At 42.1% G+C, this 24341-nt stretch overlaps 2 protein-coding genes across 9 annotated transcripts in view; one reads left to right on the top strand and one right to left on the bottom strand.

The window, feature by feature from the left end:
* PLEKHA7 (pleckstrin homology domain containing A7) overlaps positions 1-2811 on the top strand; it is a 160378-nt gene extending 157567 nt beyond the window's left edge. For all 7 annotated transcript variants that reach the window (XM_074918711.1, XM_074918710.1, XM_074918709.1 and 4 more), the window contains one exon: positions 1236-2811. In XM_074918711.1, coding sequence (XP_074774812.1) covers positions 1236-1258 — 23 coding nt within the window. In that variant the 3' untranslated portion in view covers positions 1259-2811. The remainder of the gene's footprint in view (positions 1-1235) is intronic.
* Positions 2812-11300: 8489 nt separating this feature from the next.
* Positions 11301-16657, bottom strand: C14H11orf58 (chromosome 14 C11orf58 homolog). 2 transcript variants are annotated; one of them, XM_074918446.1, is made up of 5 exons: positions 16501-16657; positions 16131-16226; positions 14817-14877; positions 12941-13050; positions 11301-11762 (listed from the first exon to the last, which is right to left on the bottom strand). In XM_074918446.1, exons 1-5 carry the CDS (start codon positions 16558-16560, stop codon positions 11553-11555), a joined length of 537 nt encoding a protein of 178 aa, XP_074774547.1. In that variant the 5' UTR covers positions 16561-16657; the 3' UTR covers positions 11301-11552. The 2 variants fall into 2 exon arrangements, with proteins under 2 accessions (XP_074774547.1, XP_074774546.1); XM_074918445.1 differs by having other exon boundaries at positions 16131-16211; positions 16501-16644.
* Positions 16658-24341: the final 7684 nt, after the last annotated feature.

Genomic DNA, 24341 nt, shown 5'->3' with positions numbered 1-24341 from the left:
TATAACTAATTCTGCAATATCATGTTTGACTCTTTCATACCTTTGATGTGTTTTTCATTTAATTGTGTTAAAAGAAGACTTGATTTTTTTCTCAAATTAGGATATTTTTTCATGTCAACTATTAGAATTATGATTGTTTAATTGTCCTTATAAAGAAATGTGTCATCCCTTCCCAGTAGAATTTTCAGTCTTCTCTATTTGAAATAGGAAAACCTATAAATATTATGGTACTTAACTGCTAAGTGTACCTTAGTTAAGACACTCCCCGTGCTTTCATGGTTTTCTTTGAAATTATTCTCACCTTTCTGCTTCCTTTGGCCTAATTTTATTGCCTGATGTTGAGCAAAAAGATAAAACATAAATGAAGTAGGAAAAACGGTTGACTGAGTGAAGACCTCAAATAGTGTTAATCTTTAGATACCTTTGTTATTATTCACATGAATCTGAGTCAAATATCTGTGCAAAAAAATGAAAATCTCAATAAAAATGAACACAAACCAGAAAGGCCCAAATGGGCAGTGACCTGCCTTCAAAAAGGCTTGTGAAAAATAACAAATTTACATCGAGAGGTGTATAGACCTTAGGAGCCTCAACAGATCTTGAAGGAAATAGCTATTTGCTTTTCTGGTTCAATTTATCTTTCTGAGAACCAGATTTTACCATCTTTGCTGTGTCTGAATAGCACTTGAGTCTACTGTTATATCCAGGGAGATGCTCGTTGATTATCACTGTCACATGAGGTCTTTGTGCGTGAACGTGGTGCCTATGTGTGGCCTCAAGAACCCAGAAGAATAACCGTATGGTCCTAGGCTATTAGAGTTGAGCAGGGGGCTTGGCCCAGATGACCTTCAGAGGTCCCTTCCTACCCCAACCATTCTGTGATTCCAGACTCATTTAAAAACATGTATCGCATGCCTATATAAATCTACATACATACATGTGTGTGTATAGATATATATTTACATATATATATATATTTTTTTTTTTAAAAAGCCTTACATTTTCTTCAGGAAAATTATCAAGAAAATAATTGCAATAACCAGCAACATGCAGGGGACATGGGAGTTTAAGCATCATTTGCATTGTGAGATAATTGTTCACTTAATGTGCCTCTATGAATTGTTCGTTCTGTCACACTGCAGAAGCTTTAGTTAAAGTTTCCTGAATGTGCTTAGTGCTTGGCATTAGTGTATTCACTTTAGTATTTAACCATGTTTTATTTTACTTCATGCTAGCCAAAGCAGTAAGTGAACACTGACATAAGACTCAAAGCAAATCCCACCTAGTGATGCCGCGTGGAAGAAAGAGGAGATTCATTACCGGCTTTCTGTGAAGACACTCATCGCCTGATGACATGTTCTTCTGGAAATACCTTCAGAGAATAATAGGGGGATTTTCTATGAAAATGAAGAGAATTGAAAATCATCTTATTTTTACTTCAGTTTAGCTCAGATTTTTTATATGAATAAATGGCACTTTTAATAAACTCTGTAAAATACTGACAATGTATTTTTAGGACAATATGGTTTAGTTTGGTTTTTTTGGTTTTTGTTTTTTTGTTTTTGTTTTTTTAATCAAGGGCTGAATTCATTTTGAGAGAAGCTACTTGCATAGATCTTAAAAGATGCTCTTACTTCCCCCTCAGGCTCAGATGCACAATGTAAAGTTTCATGAAAAAAATGTAAATTTGAACAAACCTAGAAGCACATTCATAGTGTATGAGTAGAGCTAATGCAAGAGAGAGGTTTGCCGAAAGGGTGTTTTGGATTGAGTACGATTGTAGAGTTACTCACCCACCCTCTTGCCCATTAAATAATACGCTGAAAGGAACTTTTAGCTTGAATTTCTAAATATCAGTAACCACTGTATAGCTGAAACTTTCCATGAAAGCCATAATGAAAGCCAGTTTTAACTCCTGTTTCCTTTTTTAATCCCATGTGATTAACTTGCTGGTATCAGTTCACAGTAAGCTAAGTTGCTCTTGACCGTAGTGCTGTCCCCTCAGCAACAGCTAACAAATCATATTTTTTTGAAAGCTGAGATGTGGAAGAAGAAAACTTCTAACTAAAATATGTGAACTAAGCAATAAAAAAATATAATAGGGTATGTAATTTTACTAGTAAATATGTATTTTTCTTTTGATTTTTTTCCAATAAACTTTACAATATGATGTATTGACTAGTATTTATCCTGGAGACAGCAAAACTAATGTGGCACCTGCTAATTTCATATGTGTATTCACCTGGTGCTTAACTTTGCCAAACTTAGAAATTCAGTGTTTTACTCATGTATAGGGCAAAGGGTGAGGTACTTAAATAAGGAGAAAATAAGATTAAATGAATTGCTGCAACTACTTTACTTGAAAAAAACCTGTGTATGCATTGAATACAAGACATGCAAAAGTGTCCCTTTATGTAATTATTGGCTGAGTTCAGCTCTGGATGAGGAATGACTGAGAAATACTTCTGCAGTATTTTGTGAAACCACTAACTTGTTCATTTGCTGTATTCAAATAATAGCTGTAAAAACCCTTGAAATTGACCTTCAAGTTTCAGACTTTAAGACAAATCATACTATATTAACACTATACTCAGAAATATTCTTAAAAGTATATATTTAGCTAATGCAATCTATTTTACCTCAATACTGCCAGTATCAACTTAAAAACCTTTTGCCAAAATAATGATTTATTTTTGCCTTTATAAAAAGTTTTGAAAGCATAAATGAATATTTTGCAAGAAAACATTAATTTAAATAAAATGTAACAGTTTGGAAAATGGTATATGTACAGATTAAAATATTAACATAACTGCCTCCTATTGCTTTTGTCTTGCCTGCTCTGTTGTCGGCATCCATGTGGTTGGAAATGCAGAGTCGTTTGTGCTCTTATCACGTTTTGCTCTTCTTTGGTTCAAGTGCTGTTGAAGTTCCCCAGTTTTGCACTTCACTGGGATTTGGATCAGCTTCCCCCTACCCCAAAGCTTCTGTTTTATTTTTTTTAAGAAATGTTTCTTAGCATTTGATTAAATCTGTCTCTATTCTTGAAGATTTTTCAGGGTTATCCCCTAAACAGAATGACTACACTACTGTCCTTTCTGTGTCATAGATACTTATGTTTGTCTGACACATTCTTAGCTCTTTAGTTTCTGGTGAAACAAAGCATCAAAAGTAACTTCAATTTAAAAAAAAAAAAAACAAGGAAGCCCCCAAAACCTGGAGGCCTTACCTGGTAACATGTGTGCAGTATGTGAATGGGGTGTTGCCCAGAGAGAGGGTGGGTGGGCAGCCAGCACGGCTGTGACATCAAGTGCCATCGGTTTGATGGAGAACAGTGGAAATGTTTAATCCTTCTGAAACTTAATCTCTAGAACAAAAAGAAGCAGTTAGAAGTATTTCTGTGGCTTAGTGTTGCCTCTGCAAACTTGAGAACAAATATTTGAGACTGGGAGTACCTGACCCTTAGATGCATGCAGCCAAAATTCAGAGCTGAGCTGCTTCCGCCATGCTTGTCCTATTTCTCAGGCACACAAAGGAGCCTTTGACCACACGTTTTGTGGTTCAGCGTCGTGGCGTTCCTTCTGCAGAAGCTTTGTTACAGGGGAGGGGAGGCATGTGGCCCTAATTGGTGGGTGAGGAGCCGGCCCGTGGGCTCCCCATTCCGCCTGCTGCCCCGGCACTGAAGGGAAAGGGGCGCGGGCATCTGCTCGGCACGCTGTGGGAGATGTTCATTTCCTTTCCTTTGATCACACACGCAAAATCTGCCCATTCAAGCTTGCGTGAAAGAAGGATTTTGCCCTAAATACTTACACCACTAATGTTTTTAACAAAACTGGTCTTTCTAAAGATTTTGGTCTGCGTCTAATCCAATTATCAAGAGAATTTTTCTTCCAAACCTTGTTAGTGAATGTGTGGAGTGCTGTTCTCTGGTGACCGTCTCTTTTGCCGGGATGGGTGTAGTTTTTCAATAATTAGGGCTAATTTTCATGTGTTTGTTTTGTGTCGATTTCCTTTTTCAGTTATGTTTTTTTGAATCAGAATGCTCTTTTCTAGGTGTTACACCCTACTCTCTAATATTAAGACTAGAAAAAAATTATGTCTGTGTACAGATCGTTCTGGTCAGAAAGTGGCTTTGGTTTTTTTCCTCTGCTTATTAAGCAGTGTAAGTGTTTGGGACTGATTATAATTAAAGAAACAGAAACACATTAGAAAGCAGTATCAGTTCTTCTTCCGAAGGCGTTGTTTTCTAATTAGTATTTTGTAATGTTATACCAAGCAAAAAATTATGTGGACTGACTTCCCATCTACATCTGTTTTCAATTTCTTCAGTAAAGTTATTAAAATTTTATTGTACAGCTGAATTTCTAAAAGTACAGCCTGGTACTCGTAAGTAGCAACTGCTTTCACCTTTTTGAACTTGCAGAACACCCCCCACCCCTCCCCATTTTTCATTACTGTTTTTTTGAGTTCATTTGTATTGCTGGGCTGCTAGGAAATCCTATTGAGCTATAGCACTGTCGCTTGTCTTTGTACATCCATATAAACTTATTTGTTTATTTTATTTTATTTGAAGGACTGGACACGTAGCAGTCATTAGAGGCATCCAGAATGTTTTGGAACGGTTGGAAAAAAAACATAGAAAAGTTTTTCAGGAAACAACTGTATGAAGAGATTCTATTCTGGAAGGTTGCTAATGTGTGGAACTAAAAGCTGTTGAAAGATACTGCTAAACTTGTGTGCTGCTATTTCAAAAACATTGTTCAAGGTCAAGCGAGGTGGTCTCAGGTACCCGTAGCCTTTGGAGAGAGGTTGGTGTTTCGAGAAAGCAGAGCACTCCTAACAAGTTCTGGTGGGGTTTACACCGTTATTTTTTTATTTGCACCAGTTATTAATCTGATTTCCAGATCTTCAAATATATGTGTATATATTTTATATCAGCATTTGTTCCACTCTGTAAAACCACATATTTCTTGTGTGTCTTGGCAATTAGCTTCTGGATGTTATATGAAGGAAGGACCAGATTTACTTAGTATCAAAACTTAGAAGATATAGAAGGCATGATCTGATGATACCCTTCTGATTTATGTCAGTCTTTGGGTATTTTAAGTGTTTGCTTGTGCTGCGTGTGTGTGTGTCTGTGTTGCGTAGTTATAAAAAGAACAAAGCAATGCACAAGAAAAACATAAAAAATTGCTATATTTTTCCACACCTAGTAAACATTCCCATTGGTTATTTGGCAGTATTCAAAAGGCTAAGACTTTTATTGCTCTACTAGCAAAAGCAACCTTTCTTCATAGTGGAGCAGTACAAAGAAAGAGCACAAAAAATACACACATCACAGTGCCTGAAATTCTGTTTGAACAACAGTATTGATTGGGTCTGACCCCTTTACATTTTTTTCCATTATTTGAAAAGGTGCATCTAACTGTAGCTGAATTGAACCAACCGAGATGAACTTTCCATGAAAACTTCTTGAGATATTTCTTTAGTTCAAAGCTTCGGAATTTTAAAGAGCATTTTTAATACAAGTCTGTTGAGGTATTCTGTGCAACAACCATACTTTGAATGTTAAACTACAGGTAAACCTAAGAGGAAGGTAAAATTATAAAGCCTACCATGAAATTACTGGGAGATGGTAGAATAACTTCGAGAACTAATTATAAAAGTAAATAAAAGCAGGAAGTATTGCATACATGCACAGTTGTGCGCTGTTTACTTGCTATTAACTTGCCAGTGCTCCTGGTTGCTTTACAGAGAGTGCAAAACAGCCTCCAAAGAAAATGCTAATAGAATTAGACACCATAGTTGAAACAGATATTGGTGAAATAGTTATAAGACGTAGACTTAAAGGATAATGCCATTTTCTTGTTGCCCACTAGAAGAAGCCTTATACCAGGAGCTATAGCATAAAAAAAGCACCAAAGGAAGGAAGAGATAAAGAAAACCAAGGTGAGTAGTGAGTTTATAGGAAATAGTAGCAGAGATGTGTCTGTAAACAAGACTGAGAGGCTGAAGGTGAGAGTGGAGAACAGCCTAGGGGTGTGAAGTGAGAGGTAGTAAAAATATTGAAGGTGCTGGAATCTGTGAGCTCGGTCAGTGGCTAAGTGCTTCCATGAAGGGACTCAACCAAAATTGTAGGGGTGGAAGTAGGAAGAAAGAATAGCTGGCGAGCGAAGATGTAAATCCAGTGTCCAAGTACAAAAAAATACCTTGTGAGTGGGAGAAACAGAGTGTTGATGGTGGCAGTGGGTGAAGGAGAGAATCACTGATACCTTTCAAATAGTGCTTTGGGAGCAGGACAGTTGTCTTTTCTATTGGCAGCAGCTGTGCTGTTATTTTAAGTCAGTTAAGAATGGCTGTATGAGCAAAACTCTCCTTTTCCCTGTAGAAACAGCTTTCCCCAGAGCCAGGGGTGGAAGAGGTTGGTTCTTCCCAGCACAGAGCCTGGCCCGAGTGAGTGCTGCTCTCTCGGCCATTGTGATGTGCCAGTGCAAGACTTGTGTGGCCTGCTGGAGTCTCTGGCCTCGGATCTGTTACGTTGTCAGGGGGTTGGGCTGGCTTGATTTTTATCTCTAGAGCCAAAATTGAGAAAAGCCTTAATGTTTTTTTCCAGTTCATCTCGTGAGACACGGGAGGGTTTTTGAAACCCTGGCTTATGGCTTATGCAAGATGTAATCCTAAGGAAAGGAAGTAACTGGTGACAGTGAGTTGTACCACTCTGGGGGAAAAAAGTTGACATCAGAGAGGTCACTGCTAATTCTGTCTCTTGTATTGTCTGTACTGTTGGCTTCTCTGATTGCTTAGTTCATGCTACACAGTTCTTCTGTGTCTCTGCTCCACTTGTTCCGTGTTATGCCTTTGAGCATCTTCCTCTCCCAGTATGGAACAGGATTTTGTCTTCTGCCCAGGACGGTTATAGTGTGTCTGTGTGTACATGTTGGGGGGCGTGAGCATGTACACATGCACGGATGTTGATCCCATTCTCCTCTCCCTTGTGCTGAGGCACAGAATTGGCAAAAGCTGAGTGACCGCTGCTGAGGTGTGTACCAGAACTGCCTGCTCTGCTCACTTGCCGAGTCCTCACCTGGATGGGAGGCTCAGAGGGAAGAGAGAACGACGTCTTGTGAGTGTAGCTGTGTCCCCTGGCTTTCTCAAAGCCTTCTGTGTGCCTGAGGACTCCTCAGCTGTCTTTACTCAACACAAATTAAAGGTTATGTTGGGTAGCCTTTTAATGGCAGATGATTTTATACGCAGATTTTATTCAGGATCTGGGTAGTGGCTCCATCAGTTGACTACTGAGTAAATTTGATCTGTTTTTTGTGGGTCCAGTGTAGATTTCTTATGTTAAGAAGTCTCTCTGACAAAAAAAATAAATTCAAAAAGGTTTTGGAAAGAGATGTTCTGTTTCCACATCCTTACAGGTTATAACTACTAGATTTTAGTGACTGTAACAGGAAGAAGGAGACTTGCCCTCAACCAGTTAAGGATCAAAAGCTTCACCTGCATTAGTTTTAAAGTTTTAGCAATAAAGGGTGTAAAGGAGCCAGTTCAGATTATCAAACCCTTCTGCAGTCTTTAGTGTAGCTTGATAGTCTTGTGACGAGAAGAACACTTACTTACGGTAACAGTTAGAGAGAATTCCCCTACAGGTCAAGGCAGGCATCTGTGAAAAATTTCAAAGCAAGGACTTTTTTTATATGAGCCTCCGTATCGCTTGACTGGTGATACAAAACCCCTCTTCTTATGTATGTTATTTTTCATTCTTCTCTTTTTTTAAATTTTTTTTCTCAACTAGATCTTCCTGAGCTGTGGACACCATAAATGGTACTGGATTTGGGTAGATAATAGCACAGTCAGTCTGATCTAATTCTGCACCTGCGTGTCAAAACCAAATCAAATTAGATGAAATCATCAAGTATTTTGTTTCTTTAATGCTGTGCAAAAACTAAGGAAACTTTTATCTACCCATTGTGATACTGTACACAACTCAGATATTTTTCTCAGGAAAAGTGCAGTTGAGGTAGCAGTCTTAAAAGCAAACAAAACCAACTTCTGCTTTGTCCCTCCAGTGAGGGTACCTTGACACATGTCCTTTCACTTAATCCCTTGACAGCTTCCAAGAGACTGATGCAAATAACCGTGCCAGGCTTTGATTATGAGATACTGCACTGCCACTTATTCTCTTTGTCTCCTGCAGTTTACAGAGGCAGCTTCAGTGCATAATTTAATCCCTGTACTGGGGACTGTAGCAAATCCACAGAGATTTCCTCCAACCGTCCTCTCTGGCATCGGAACTACATGTGCACATCGTCTTTGATGTGAATTCCCCAACCAGAGCCTTAGAAGGACCTGTAGCTTTGAAGCTGGCCTGTAAATTGTGCTTTCAGGAATCCAGTTGTCAGCCTCCTCTTCAGGAAGAAAGGGAGAGTAAACTGTAAAGCAGTTGCATAAAGCTACAGGGCAACTTACAGATCTGGTTTTCTTGGCCTCGAAGAGTTCCTGTACGAATTTGAGAATCCCTTTTTACCTGGCTTAGAAGCATCCTCATTTGTGACTGCAGGACCCTGTGGGCGGTGGGGCTGCGGTGGTACTCGTCCTGATGGGTTCCCTGTTCCAAGGCAAGCGGAAGGGGAATTGACACACTGGTGCTTTCGACCTGTCCAAGTGTTTTCAGGCTTCCCAAGCCAAATGGCAACACACCTGCGTTGCCCTTTGTGTAGGTAAATCTTCAGTGTGGTTTAGAAACATGAAAACTTTGACCAGATGCAGTGGAGGTTCTGTGACAGATCTAATGTTCCTCAGTTGTTTCCTGAGACGTGCAGGAGTACAGGCAGACTTCTGCCTTTCTTTTGAGATGGAAATAAGCTGGTCTTAGAGTTGAGGAATTTCGGAAGCCAAATCTTGTTTGAAAAAACAAATGCAGTTACCCTCTTCATGATTCAGTGTCAGCTTATGTGTTCTGCTGTCATCTCTGGGAGCTCCTCCTGTACCACCCTGGAAAAGCAAAGAACTGACTAGAATCAGCCAAGACACCAACCTTGATTTTTCCTGTGTTCTCTGTCTCCAGTAAGTATGAGAGCTGAAACCATTCTGCTCCTCTGCACAGCACTACTCCTGGTGCTATTATAGCAAATGTTGCTAGAACTGACTTCTGAATGAAAACATTTACTGCATAATCTACAGTGAACTATGTCAGCCTTTCTCAGTATACATGGAGAAGATTTTAGGCTGCTTCAGAGGTGAATCTACAAGTTTTTAATATGTTTAATACTTATATTACTTACTATAATAATACTCTTAATATCTTTAAAACACAGAAACAGACACCACTGTGTAGAACTCTTCCTATTGTGAGCAGATGAGTCTTGGGTCAGCATCATAAGTAACACCAAACCTCATCAGATGTTCACAATATTGCTTTGTCATACTTTTGGGGAATGGAAGGTATGGTAGTTTTTTTCTGGTCAGAGCCATTACTAGACTAGTTTAAGTTTATCTTTTTATCCTTCTGTGGTCTCTTTATTTATATTTGGAGTTGATGGCCAAATCTGTTTTCCAAGGCGGGAGGCCATAGCAGCTGAGGGCAGAGGCCCCTGAGGGTGCCCTGTCCCTGGCCGGTGGCCTCTGCAGCGAGGGAGTCCAGCTCCTGCCGCAGCGGGTCTCGGCATGGCTGCGCTGGCGGGCGAGGCTGAGCCGGGCGGAGGCCGAGCAGCTGCTGGAGGGAAAATTGGGAGAGCAGCAGCAGCTTCCGTGCTGGGCAAAGGCGAGAGGTCAGTGTATATGCAGCGTTTTGCAGCCTACACCTTAATTTTGTAATTGGACTCAAGGCAATAAACAGCCAGCAGCCACACCTAAAAGAACTTAACGGCGAAAGGCTGGTTTAAGTGTAACTGGAGTGTCTAAAGATGGAAAACCTGGTACCAGCCTACTGGGAAAGTTGATCTTTTAGGGAGAGCCTCTCTCCCCTCCTGGAGGTAGAGCAGCTTTCATAAGTCATGATGAGGTTTGCTTGCTTCACAATATACAAGCCACTTTGATTTTTGCCTATGTGCTAGAAGCTTGCAGTACTGGGAAAACCAAAAAAAAATCCATCCACATCGAGTACAAATCACTGGCTATTAGTGGCTGCTGCAACGTTGTTCTTCAAATGACTTTTATGAAAAATTTTGTATTAAATGTAGATATAACAGATTAATCAAAATCTATACTCAGTTTTTATTTACAATCATAGTACTTTTATTTTTTCCATAATGTAACTTATTCCAAGTCCTCCCCCAATCACTGGTGCTGCAGTGTTGACGTTCAATAACTCTATACAATGATAGTACAGACTGCTGCTTCCGTGTAAGCCAGCTGGCTTCCAAATGTTGCCTGCGCGTCATGAATTGTGTACAGAAATGGGAGATTCTCCGCAAGCATCTGGAGTGTTTCCTGAAACACTGTTGTGGCAGAAGGAGGCTGTTCTGGGGTGCAGATCAGACATTCTGTTCTCCCAGCAAGGAGAGGAGTGGATCTGTCTGATACACCAAGAGAAAAGAAAGTAAAAAAAAATCTGGTATTTATTAATTACCTGAATACAATAAACTATAAATTTGCAGAGGAAGAATTCTTGCTGGAATTACTGGAGTTACTGGAACTCCCGACTCTTTAAGCATATCACCTTTACTTGAGGTGCAACCTATTTCTGGCAATTGACTAAAACCTCCAAGTGATGCGTGTACGGGGAGAAAAGGAAGAAGGGCTTGCATACTTAACTCTGTATTCTATATTTTAAAAAGCTAAATGATTTGTATATTCTTTTCATTATCAAAGTATATTTTCTCTTCCAAAGTAAACTTCAGGAGGATTTATTTTTAGTAACAGCTCAGTGCTCTAACCAGGAGCCAGTAATTCGAAAATCACTCTTTTCTGCAGAAAGGTGTAAGAACTACAGCTTATTCTCTCTCATTATAAAGCCAAAGCAGCACTTAAAGCCTTCTGTTCTATTACGCGTCTCTAAAACATCTTCACCCATGCAACTGCTGTAGGACTTCAGATGGATGCAGGGGTTAGTACTGTCACAAAAGGGAGTGACCTCTCTCAGCCCTGTCAACACTAGCATCTATAGACAAAATCATTGTTTAAAGCTCTAGTACATCACAGAATTGTGCTGATATTGGTATTTTACAACTAATGCAACATCCAGTAATTCACATGTAATCTTAAGAGTTAAAAATTCAAGACTGGGGTACTAACTAAAGAAACCACTAACATGAAGTTTTCTTATCTGGCATGGAAGAAGAGGAGGGATAGTTTAGATAACATTGTAGAGATTGGGCAGGAACAAAAAGAATTTATTTCTCCATCCAGTATTTTATACACTTTACAAAAACCAGGAATATCACTGTGCCCATAAAAATGTTATCCATGGCAACAGAAAGCAAATACTACTTTTTGTCATCTAACAGGGTCTTTTTAAAATCATAATACAAAGATTTGTGCTGTAGCAGTCCTCCACTTTGCACTGTAACAATAAGGCTTACTGTACTTTAAATACGAAGCTGTTACATCTGCAGTTATGAACCACTGGCTTTAACAAACATCATTTTATAGTTGCTTTTTGCTTCTTTTTTGTTTTCTGGAACCTCAGCTTCATCATGTTTTTCAGCAGCTTGTAGCTCCTCTGCAGACTCCTCTTGCTCTGACTCAGAGCCACTTTCTGAGTCCTCTGAACTCTCTTCAGAGGAGTGTCCAGCTGCCTCTTCTTGTTCATCACTTTCCTGAAACTAGAAGTTCAGATTATGAGACAGATAAACCATTATTTCCTGGCAACTCCATTGCAGCTTTTAAAATTTCCCACCGAGAATGTTTTGCTTAATGGCTCCTTGAATTTTAGTACTAGAATGGGCTATGTTGCTAAATACAGGTCTCTAACACAATTATTAGCCTGAAAGCAACTCCACTGAAGTAGTCAACCATACCAACTGTGACATCCACGGGTTCATCACCACATTCTTATTTAGTTACAGCAGAAATCCTAAAGGCACTATTAAATGAGTCTGAAAAGTTCCAGATCACATCAGTTTTGTAACTCCTTACTTCAGTGTACACAGTACATAATTACACTTGAGTATTTGTCATGGACTAACAGCTAGACCATCAGGAATTCACATTCAGGACTGATCTCTGAAGTTTGATCTTTAAGTTTAGCACACTGCAGCATGAGCAGTGTTGAAGTAATCCAATGATACTGCTAACGAGCAATCCCAAAATGGCATTTTGTTCATAGTCCTAAACAGCAAAGCCTCCATGGCTGTAATACTAAGAAGTCCCAGCACTGCACAGGTGGTTTTACTTGCTTTGGAAACATCAGTTTTTATTCAGTAATCGGTGCTAAAAGTTAGCAAAAAATTAATTATTGCACCTTTCAATTGGCAGATGAAGACATGTTCCTAACAACCTAATTCTCCTGGGTAGTGTTGTACTTCTCTTCCTGCTCATTCCTCTGAATTCCTTGCAAGAGGACTCTGCACAGCTCGTTTCCCTTCTCTGACCCCTCTACAGCCACTTACTTCTCAGGACCACAGAGAGGTATGTGCCTCACTGCAATGAGAAGCTGAGCTCTCAGCAACACTGCGGATCATTATCCTGCCCCCTCAGGCACTCCTTGGCAACACTCACATTTAATATACGTGTCACTTTCTGTCCTACTGAGTCTTGCCTACTACGGAGCATTAAGCACGTCACACACCACTTTTCAGAACAATGAGAAGCATCAACCATTTCCAGGTGTCTAAAAGGCCACCACAGTGTACACAAATGGGGGGCGAGTGCCTGCAGTAAGTTTGTCCTTTAACCCAAACTGCAGAAGTTTGCCCCTAGTTGTGGTGATTGAATTTTTAAATCACATATCATCCTTAGTGAAGTGAAAGCCAAATCACTACGGAAATAAACAACTTACTACCTCACTGAAACCAAGTCCACAGTGGCGCCGGTTTCGTCCGGACATCGTGCTGTCCATGCTTTGCTGGTACTGAGACTCCAATTCTTCATTCATTTTCTTGTCTTCTTCCCCTGCATTGTCCAGTGTACTTTGATTATGGTTCATTCAAATTAACAAAGACATCAAATTACATGAAGTCGCATTTTCAAAGTTTATCAATAGATATGTGAAAAAGTTTAAATGTAGCCATCTTAAACTACTGCACTATTACTGCATACAAACCATCAGATTTATAAGCAAGCCTATCAAGTGTGCAAGCAAAACTGCTTTGATACAAAGATGGCTTAGTAAATTCCTAAGACCTGATGCATTCAGAGAGTTGTACCATGCACAATGTATGTTCTACTAAACCACGTAAATGGAACCAGTGTGACTTCTCTGTGCTTCCTGACAATACTGCAACGTGTCACACTAAGGAGACAGTTTCTGACCTTCACTACATAATGTGTGATTACTATGATTAAACCAGGATTAATATATAGCAGCAGAAGTCAGGACAATACTACCACTCTTGTTCATAGAGCTGCATCTGAAACTACATCAAGCATCCGGAATTATCAAGAGCAGTTACTACAGCTCTACATTTTTTTGTCTTTAGGAATTAGCAGAAAAAATAATTTTCCTGAGCTATTTCTACATGCCCCTTTCTTACTTGAGTAAGTAAATAATTGTTTTTACTTGGGGAAAATATGGTTCAAAATAGTTAAGAATCCTCTCTTCTTGTAGAAGGTAGGAATCTCTAATTCTCCCGACAGGTCTACAATACTCCAGTTTTTAATTTATATCTCTGTAAATTAAAAGCTTGTATTGCAAATTAATGTTTCCTCATTTGGAAGTGACAGACGTTATGTTATTATAAAAGGACAATAACTATATGCTGGACAGGAAAGTAAAGTGTTAAGAAAACAGCTGTTCTGATTTTTTGTGAAAAAAACAGCATCTTTTTGCTAATAACAAAGCAGTACTGATTCTTATGACTCCTTAAGGGGAAGCATCTTCTCCTTTCTAGGAGATTCAGGTAAAGGGAGAGATTCTCAGTCACTTTGCAAGCCAACGGCAGAACCTGGAACCAATCCTCAGGTTTCTTTTGGCATTTTGGTCCATAGATTATTTTTTCTCAACTGAATAATCTCTAGTGGAGCATATCGGGGAAAGGTTTTCTGGAATTCTGACAGCTGCTGTTCTATACAGCTTTATCAAAGTTTCTCTTAGACAGTCAAGCCCAGCTTGGTTTTGATGTACTTTGACTTACTACCTAAGCAAGCATGATAAGAAATTACCAGGGTGGTATGTTAAATGACATCAAATTATTGATGCCAAGATGACCTTGCAGATCTTTTCAGCTTCCATCTCACTGCTTTAAGGCAGAGATCTTTCTATTCAATAGGTGATCAGGTAGGGGAAAGAAATCAACCCTGTTCTTTTCCAGGGACAACAACTGAGAGGTTTGGATATCCATACCTGGCAGCGAGGAAGTCGCATAATACTGCTAGGTACCAACAGCAAGAAAACTTTACTTTCTTATTTTGATAGCACAACAGGACTGAGGACCTACAGGCTCTGATTTCCAGGGCATTTGTACACAAGTTTAACTGACCATCAAGTACTTTGCTGAGCTTGGACTTCAGAGGACAAGAAAGTGCTGTCAGAGAAATTTTTTATCAGTAATGTAACAAGAAATTTGGAATTCCCACAATTCCACAGCCTGACTTGGTCTTCAACTTCAGCCACAAAACCTGAAATCCCTCCCTGCAGTACCTGTGAAGCTCAAAGTACTGGGATGTTCCTAAGTAAGTGTTTGATTTCCAACTTTGTATCAGCTGTTGGATAAACTGACCTGTCCTGAAGTGAGAGGTTGATCTGTGGTCTCCGATAACAAGGCGGCCAGTATGTTCTTTCTAAAAGAAAAGGCAGTTTGTTTTGCAGCTTTAGGGTACACTGACAGCTCTGCCAACATTCTGGAAATCTTGAATGGAAAAGGTTTGCTGTCAAACCTTGACAACCAACTGTAGGACTGTAAATTTGCTAGCTAACAACTGCTGCCTCTTTGTTTTGTTGAATTTTCTGAAACCAAAACCCCAACAACTAGATACTCTTTACTCATCCCACACCCCAAAGCTGGTTCTATTTCATTCCATTTCTTGCCACTGATATGAAAACTACGCTACACAATGCGGGACAAGCGTGAGTTTAGGTTCTGACAATCGATCCTTTGGGTCTCTTTCTCTGGCGCTACGCAGTAGTTGAGCCTGTGCATCTTAGGATGAGCCCACTTTTAGACTGGTCACAGTACCAGGTGAGACCTTCACAGTGCTCTTTATTTTACTGGCTCAGTAGTACATTGGCAAATGTATCCCTATAGGCAAGAACTGGCATTACACAGCAAGCAGCATTAAGTATCCAAGTCGATGTTAAGATTAGTGGTAGTGGAATGTTTTAACAGGGTACTGTATTCCTGTTCACTAGGAGGTATTAACTTTCACCCCTTTAATACATTAAAATATTTCAACTTACAAAAACACTGTATTCCAGCAAAATAAGCTAGTACAAGCGAAATTAGTCTTGAAGTTAAGTAGAATTGCAGTACTAAACCATCACTTTGTACACGATTATGTTTTACTAGTTTTGCAGCATTTTTTGCAAAAAGCATAGGAGTGATCTAGTTTTAGAGCCTTTTCTCTTTAAAAATGTTTCCTGGATTATTTAATTAGGTTTACTATTTTGGTGGTTTAGTCTACCGATTTTTTAAAATTTTTTAATTTTTTTTTTTTTTCCCAGTGAAAGAATTTTACTGACCTAGTGCGCAGGTTTTGTTAGTTTGTAACAAGGACCCTCTCAGAGGTGCCCACAAATAATTTTATTAACTGGTCTGAAAGTATAAAGGTGTGGGGGGGGAGCTGCAGAGCAGAAGCTTGACGACTTCAGACCGATGTTTTGCGTGACACTGCTGCAGCCCGTAAACCCCAAATCCTCCTTAAAGGAGAGTCCCAGAGCGCGGCTGCCTTTGCGTGTCGTCTTTTTTTGCTCCGAGAGCCCCGCGGCCCGCAGCGACCCTGCTCCGCACCGCGAACCCCAGGGGGGGCGCGGGGGCTCCTCCCGCTCGGTCCCCGGGTGCCCGCGGGGGAAGGGGGCGGGGGCGCGGCGGCCTCACCTTCCCAGCGCCCATCAGCCGCAGGAACTTCTGCTTCCGCTCCTCGTTGCCGAGATCCGCCGCCTCCCAGCTGCTGGAGCCCTGCGGGAGCACACGCTGACTGCGCCCGCCCGCCCCCTCCGCCGGGACGGGCCCCGCGGCCCCCCCGAGCGGCCCCTCCTCACCCCGCCCGCCGCCGCTCCCCCCGTGCCGCCTCCGCCGGCCGCTGCCCCCCGGGCGGCCGTTAGCGCCCGGCAAGGGGCGGCCGGGGAGGCCGCGGCCCTCCCTGCGTCCCGCCGCGGGGGTCGGGCGCCGTACCGCGGCCTCCCCCCCGGCCCCCCGCCGCCCCCCGCCGCAGCGGCGGCTGCCCCCGGGCCCCGCGCCCATTTACATCGGGGGAGGCCGCTCGCTTGAGGCCGTGGTGGCCCTGGGACTCCCTGGCCGAGCTCATGGCTGCGGCTGGGTGACCGGGCCCCGCTGCCGCCTTCCTGCCGGAGCCGCTCCCTCGGCCAGCGCCGGGTCACAGCCCCGGCCGGCCGCGGGGCGCGCCGGGACCGGTAGTTCCCTGCCGGCGGATGGCGGGGCGGCGCGGCCGGGCCCGGACTGCCCGGCCCAGAGGCCTCCGCGGCGCCGGGCCCGCCCCTGCCCGCTGATTGGCAGCGCCGCGGGCCAGCCCCGAGCTCCGCCTCCGGGGGTGGAGGGGCGGGGCCGCGCGGGCTGGTGGCGATGGCGCCGTCGCAGCCGGGCACCGGGGCCTGGCGGCGGTGGGGCGGCGGGCGCTGCTGGGGGGGCGAGGGGCTCCCGGCCCCGGGGCTGCGCCTCTGCCGTCCTGTGAGCGCGGCCGGCTGGCGGCGGGCTCGGAGCCTGAGGTGATGCCCGCCGGCGGAAGGCGGGCCCTGGCCGCGGCTCGGGGAGGAGCCGCCGGCGTTGGGGGCGGCGACGGTCGCGCCTGGGTGTGCCGGGTACCGGCGGCCGGAGGCCCGCGGGAGCGCCCCCGCGTCCTTCGCTCCTCAGGTAGTGGCCGTAAACGCGGGGGCACCGCGAGGCTCCCGGCGCTTCCCCCCTCGGCTCCCGGCGGCGCACAGTCGGGACGGCGATGAGGCGCCGCCGCGCCCCCCGGTTCACTCGGTAACCCTCTGCCGCCCGCCAGCCCCAGCCTGACCCGAAATCCCTCTCACCACCGCACCCGAGTAACGCGGGGCTCCCGCGCCCCCGGCCGGTCCTGCCGCCTCGCGTGGGGAACGGCACCCGGCGGCCTGTGAGGAATCCCGTGTTCGGAGCTCCAGATGTTCCCAGTTAACGCTTCGGTTGCTCTGGCCCTTCGCCATCGCTACCGTGCCTGCGGTCCCATCTCCTACACACAGATGCCCTGTGCAAAGCAGAAATTTACTGACTACCCGAAACTTAGTGTTTTCTCACATGTCTGCTTCAGAATTAGCCTAGTTTGAATGGATTGCCATTGAATGTTAATATTCTGGAATCTTTGCTTAGATATATTGCATGGGAAGATGCGCAGTCACATCTTTAGGTTCCCACTTTAAGGCCAAGGAAATCCCTTCTGTTTTAATTCCTCAATTACAGAGTGATTTTTTTCCCCATGATAAAGTTGTAGCAGTCCACCTAATCCCAGAAGGTTACGGTGCACGTGGTGGAATGTGCAGTGTGTGTCAATCCATACTGCAGCTTAAACCTGGCTAAGGTTAAAGTTGGTTGTTTATGGATTTCTGAAATTAAAATGAGGTAAACTACTTGAGATGAAGACAGGTATGAGCACACATAAGCATATGTAGTCTTATTGAATACCTCCTCAACAAATGATGGCAATTTTCTTGGTTTGTCAAAGAGCTATAGTGTCTTAGATCTTTTCTGAGTAGTTGTCAGTCTGTACGTTCCTGTTGTCCATGTGCAATCAGCCATGGACTTTTAATCTCCAGCAGTACCCATAAATTACATGTGCTTGTTCCCTCCATCTTCTTGCATGCTTTGCACATACAGTATAGGTGGTCAGAATATGCCCCAAATCTTCAGTTCTTAATAGTTGGCTTGAATCAGAATAGAATAGAATAGAATAGAATAGAATAGAATAGAATAGAATAGAATAGAACTAGACTATTTAAATTGGAAGGGACCTACAATGATCACCTTGTCCAACTGCCTGATTAATTCAGGGCTGACCAAAAGTTAAAGCATGTTGTTAAGGGCATTGTCCAAAAGTGTCTTCAACATTGACAGGCCTGGGGCATCTACCACCTCTTCAGGAAGCCTGTTCCAGTCTTTGATCACCCTCTCGGTAAAGAAATGCTTCCTAATGTCTGGGCTAAACCTCCCCTCACAACTTTGAACCATTCCCACGCGACCTGTCACTGGATCCCAGAGAGAAGAGATCAGCACCCTCCTCTCCACATCCCCTTCTCAGGAAGCTGTAGAGAGCGATGAGGTCACCCCTCAGACTCCCCTTCTGTGAACTAGACAAACCCAAAGCCCTCAGCCGCTCCTCACAGGACATCCCTTCCAGCCCAGTCACCAGCTTTGCTGGCCTCCTCTGGACACATTCAAGGACCTTCACATCCTTCTTAAACTGTGGGGCCCAGAACTGCCCATGGTGCTCGAGGTGAGGCCGCACCAACGCCGAACACAGCAGGACAGTCACCGCTGGTGACCACCTGGTCACGCTGTGTTGGATGCGCCCCAGGATGTGGTTCACCCTCCTGGCTGCCAGGGCACACTGCTGGCTCACAGCGAGCCTGCTGCCCACCAGCACCCCCAGATCCCTTCCTGCAGGGCTGCTCTCCAGCCACTCGTCTCCCAATTTACACTTGTGCCTGGCGTTACTCTATCCCAGGTGCAGAATCTGGCACTTGGACTTGTTAGATTTCATGTGACTGACCTCTGCCCAGTGCTCCAATCTATCTAGACCCCTCTGCAAGGCCTCCTGTCCCTCAAGAGTCAACAGCACCTCCCAGTTGGGTGTCATCGGCAAATGTGCTAATGGTGCATTCAACTCCAGATCCAGATCATTGATAAATATATTGAACAGGACGAGCCCTAGGATTGAGCCCTGAGGAATGCTGCTGGTGACGAGTTGCCAGGCAGATGTAGCCCCATTCACTGCAACCCTTGGAGCTCTGTCCTTCAGCCAGTTCTTCACCCAGTGAACCCACTCACCCCACAGTTAGACAACTGGTCCAGAAGGGTGCTGTGAGGGAGAGTATCAAAAGCCTCACTAAAATCCAGAAAAACTACATTCACAGGCTTCCCTTCCTCCACCAGCTGCGTGACCTTAATCCTAGAAGGCTATCAAAGTAGTTAAAAGGACTTGCCCTTTGTGAGCCCATGTAGATTGTGCCTGAACTTTCTTTAAACTTGCAGTGATCTAAGCTGCATTTCTTTGCATCCACTTATCTTCAGTGGTTGGTTTGGTTTAGTTTCTTCTATTAACAAATTTTTAGTCTCGTTTTTATTGTTTCTGTCACTACAACTGTTAAACATTTTGCATTTGAGCCATTAAGTTTATCCATTTGCCTGTTTAGTGTTCCTTCAAGGAAATTTTTCGATTTTGAAGGTCAGAGGGAAGGAAGGACAAGGTAGGTTATGCCTTCTAATGCCAGGTGTAGTCGTCAGCAAGGCAGAAGACCTCAGTCTGCAAAAACTGAATAGGGGAAAAGCATAATATTGAAAAGGTAGCATGTAGGTCCCATAACATAGAGATCTACACAGAGTATAAAGATGCTGGTGGACAACACACCTCATAAAGGAAGAGTGTTCAGTGCCTTGCCAGTAACTTCTCCTCATGGTGAAGCAGCTTGGGGTGGGTGATGGTGTTGGGTCTGGGTCCATTAACTCGCTTTTAGCTGAGGTAATCTGACTGCTAATCAGAGCTGGTCCAGCTTTCAAACGGTTTGGGGAAGATCCTGCAGTGGCTACCTTTGGTTTTCTGAATGTAGTCTTCCTATGGTCTCTCTCTACTGAATGAAGAGTTGCTATAGGGTTTCTGAAGTTAGGCTTCTGCTCTGAACTCTCTCGGAGTCTTTGTGCTTGGGGGATGAGCTGCTCCTAGCTAAATCTGCTGTTACAAATTTCCTCCTTACAGAGCTAAAAATACATCATTACAATGTTTTCTGTGAGTATGGCAATTATGGATTACTTTAAATTTCAGTATTTAAAAAAATGATTTCTAACAGAAGAGGAGTAAAAATGCAAAAAATATAAAAATAACATCACTCTATAGATTAAAAACTCAATTTTTAGGAGTAGTATCTAGCAGCATTGGTAGTCTGTTAACTTAATAGAAACTGTGGTAATCTAATACCAGTGAAACTGTACCTTTTCCATTTTTTTCAGTTAAGCTTTTATTAGAGTTTCTGTGCTATTATGCCTAAAGACCTGTTCCTTCATAAAAACAAGTGTGAAATTTTAGCTTCATGGCTATGGTTCCCTTATGGGACAAATTGAGGTTTGCCTTTGGAAAAAAAAAGTGCAAGAAAATGAGACTGTTAAATTCTAAATCAGCGATTATAATTGGGTCTTAGTTGTGGCTTAGTGTTAAACTCAGGTCTTTTTCAGGACAACTGAAATGTACTGATGTTTATATGGCTGACTAATGGTTTGGTAATTTTGTTCTTGTTTACATTTTGAATAATGATGTATTGATGATATTTTAGTGAGAGGCTTTTACAAAATTTGTTTCCCCTTACTTTATTGCTTACTTGGGATAAAAATCCAAAAAAGAGGTACCTTAATAAACAAATACATCCCTAGCATTAAATGGCATCCATCTACTTAGGGTGTAACTTAAAAATGGAGTGGTTTGACTGCTAAAAAAAATGCAGCTTCTCTCAATAGCAGATTGGTTATGTAAAAGGTTTCACCTATCTTTATGGAGATATTACAGATAATTCTGAGGATCTGCAACTTATGAGCTTTATATAATTCCAGCAACACTAGTAAATGATAAGAAAGGAGTTCTGAAAGTCCTGTTATGCTGGGATTCAAGGGTATATTTGCTGTATTCTTTTGAATAACTGAGAAATATAATGAGTTGCAGGAGAACAAGACAGATTGGGTTTCTAAGAAGAAACCTGTCTTCTCCAATCTGTGAGACTCTTTTAGAATATAAACAAAACAGTAGGTAAGGATCCTGGGCAATATTTGTGTGAGTTGTCCACATTTCTTTGACACAGACCCTCTGAAGAGACTATCCTGATCTTGGCATTCAATTCACAGGAAGTGAGGTTTCTTCAAGAAGCAGAAACTGGCTACAATGCAGAAATCCAGCCTCAAGCCAATGACTGTCTATTCAGTATAGCTAAAGCTCAATAGGGAGGAACACTGAGGTTTCTTGTTGGAAATTAACAGAGATAGACAATAAGGTGAGAGTGAAATGAGGCGAAATGACAAATAAGGTAACAAAACTCTTCAGTGTCATGTACAGTTACACTCTCTGTTTGACTTTTCTATATATTTCTGCTTCTGCAGTGAGCTCCAGCCTGTGGATGAGAACGATCTTTGGGGGTGGAGAATAGGTGAACACCAGCACTATTACAGGAAATACCAGAAAATCTACCTAAATGAAGGTTTTCCACTCCAGTCCAATTCCAAGTTTTGAACCTCAGCACTCTGTATTATGAAAACTTTCAGGCCAGCAACAGCTTAGGAGGGCTAGGCATGCAAAAGCTGAGGCTTAACTAGGTCTTGCAGAAGCAGTTTCATGTTTGACGAACCTGATACAGAATCTTTGAATTTTTTTTTTTTTTTTTTTTTTTTAGCTCTCTGTGTAGAGGTAGGGTAGATTACAGCCTAGGTCTGACAGCCCAAATAATTTTTTAATTGTGTAACGTGATAAGGATGTCTTTGCTGTGCGGTGACCAACTAAGCTGCAGTAATAAAACTATCATATGGTGCCCAAGATGTTGGCCAGACCTGGCTTGGAAGCCATGGATTTAGAGTTGAATCTTCCCTTGTTATAGTCCTGGCTCCACCCAAGACTAAGTGGCCTTTGACAAATTATCTCACCTTTCTGTTTTAGCTGTGAAATTAGGATAATATATCTACATGCCAGTGTTATGAATTAATTAAGAGTTGCACAGTGTGTGTTCAAAGTAATGTATAAGTGCTAAATATTAGCTATAGTGTAATTGGACTGCTGTAATTTATAATATGCTAACTGACATTGGCATATGAAATAGGATCAACCTCTTCTCAAGTGCTGTAGAATCTTTAATTGTTACTAATGAACTTCTGATACTCAAAGTAGCTATCATCGTGAGACAGGGAATGCTGCCAGTATCTGTCTGTAGGAGAGCTTAACAAGGAAACTACTGATTTTTTTTAGCTTGAAATTTTTTTTTTTTAAAGTATGTATGTACACATGCACCTACTTTAAGTGCACAGTTTAAATTAAATTTGTTTTAGGCAGAAAGCTTTATTTCTTTTTAAATGGAAACAGGACATTACTCTAGCATTTCAAAACTGTTTCATCTCTTCCATCATATTTTAAGCTGAAAATGCTTCCTGTTTTCTGACCAGCTTTGCTTAGTAGTTGTCACTGAAATATGTAGAGGTTGCTACAGGGAAGAGTGGAAAATACTCATATATCACTGGAGGTGGGGAAAGCATTTCTTTATTGAAATCTGACATGCAACATGCTTATTCAGTGTGTTTTAGTGGCCCAATGTCTGCTGAAAGTTCAGTTCCAAGCTCTTGCTAAGTTTTGTTTTAAGGGGTTGGGAAGAAGTGGAGACAAGCTAAGAGCAAACAAAGAGGTGTCAATAGAAGGACTGCTGAGAAGGGAGCATCAGTTGAGGGAAAGCAGTCATAGCTCTTAACATTTAAAAAGCCCTTTCAAGGACTAACAAAATAAAGGATAGAGATGTCCTCATCCTGAAATGGCTTTTATATTTCTGAACCTGTTATAAAAGCTTTTCTTAGAACATTTCCCTTCTAAAAACAAAATAGTTTCTATCGTAAACAAGCCAGGCAGCACATCAATACAAAGGCTATCTTCACTTACTTTTATTTCTGGCCTAGCAGAACAGGCCATTATTCAATACAACAGAAAAAAGAATTCTTGCCCCAGTCTAACAAATGAAGAAAACAAAGAATGGAGAAATAGTGTCCTTGAACCTAGCACTGTGCAGGCTTACAGTACTGTTGCATACACTACGCTTTGTTCTCAGTACAAAGATTAAAAAAAAAAATCCCTATTTTTTAACATCATAAAAGGTACGTTAGGACACCTTTCTCTAGGTACACTCCTAGTGGAGACAGGACCCAGGTAGTTTTTATATCAGTGTAGCCAGTCAAGGCCAACCATATATCTCTTACTTGGAGTTGGTGTGAACAGCTACATCAAAATAAGGATATATAGCGCTTTGCTTCCTCTAAGATTTTACATCATATTAGGCTGACTAGGCCTCTTCATTTACTGTACGTGGTACAGTGCTAGAATATTGTACCTGAGTAAAAATCATTTTTATTGCAGTGAAGATATAGCTTCATATATCTCACTTATTTTCCTTATTTTTCTTTTGTGCTTGCTAACACATAAAAGCACCAATAAAGACATTTCACAGAAAGTATCTGCCAAATTCAGTTATTCTACTGTGGGTCTGAATGATGAGACAAAATCTTCAGTATTATCAAAATGAATTGTGGTTTTTTTTAGAGTGAAAGCTCAGTAGTTCCTTCCTTTGGTATATCTTCTGGTTTATTCATCTGTAGTAAAGGAGAATACTTTAAGGAAAGGGGAATCCAACATTTCCATCTGTTTCTCTTAGGGAATTTAAGTTATCGGTTAATTTGAAAATGGCGCTGACAAACCACTCCTTAGCATACTTCAGTGACTAACACCCTGCTGAAAAAGGTTAAACAAAATTAACAATGTTCTTTTTTGAGTCATGTGATGCTGTGAAAGCCAAAGTCTCTGAAGTCAGTTGAAAGCTGTCTGTATGCAGAATTTATCTCTTCGTATAATTATTCCTGTTCCTAACACTTTTGAATCTTTTACTGCATGGGCAAAGAGAAATTAGATGGAAATGTAATTGGTATGGGAAAAACAGTGGCTCTGTGTGCATTCCTTCCTAACCCTGTATGATTGTAGCAGTTGCTCCTCCACAGGGATTTCAGTAACATTTGTGGAAGTGGTCAGTGGAAAGGAATGAGAAATAACACCAGGTGTCTTTATACTGCTGCTTTTCACTTGATCCAAAATGCTTTGAGAAAGATTTTAAAGCT

This window comes from Athene noctua, chromosome 14, assembly GCF_965140245.1.
Source record: "Athene noctua chromosome 14, bAthNoc1.hap1.1, whole genome shotgun sequence".
Classification (NCBI taxonomy): domain Eukaryota; kingdom Metazoa; phylum Chordata; class Aves; order Strigiformes; family Strigidae; genus Athene; species Athene noctua.
Note: the sequence above shows the minus strand (reverse complement) of the source record. Positions and strands in the feature narration are given on the sequence as shown.

What these genes read in the sequence shown, in the direction of transcription:
- C14H11orf58 (XM_074918446.1), bottom strand. Translation starts at nt 16,560, where the DNA reads ATGAGCTCGGCCAGGGAGTCCCAGGGCCACCACGGCCTCAAGCGAGCG. An exon ending in AGCGAGCGGCCTCCCCCGAT is followed by an intron (nt 16,227 to 16,500) that starts GTAAATGGGCGC and finishes GGGCGCAGTCAG; the next exon opens with CGTGTGCTCCCGCAGGGCTC. An exon ending in GGCTGATGGGCGCTGGGAAG is followed by an intron (nt 14,878 to 16,130) that starts GTGAGGCCGCCG and finishes CTTTTCTTTTAG; the next exon opens with AAAGAACATACTGGCCGCCT.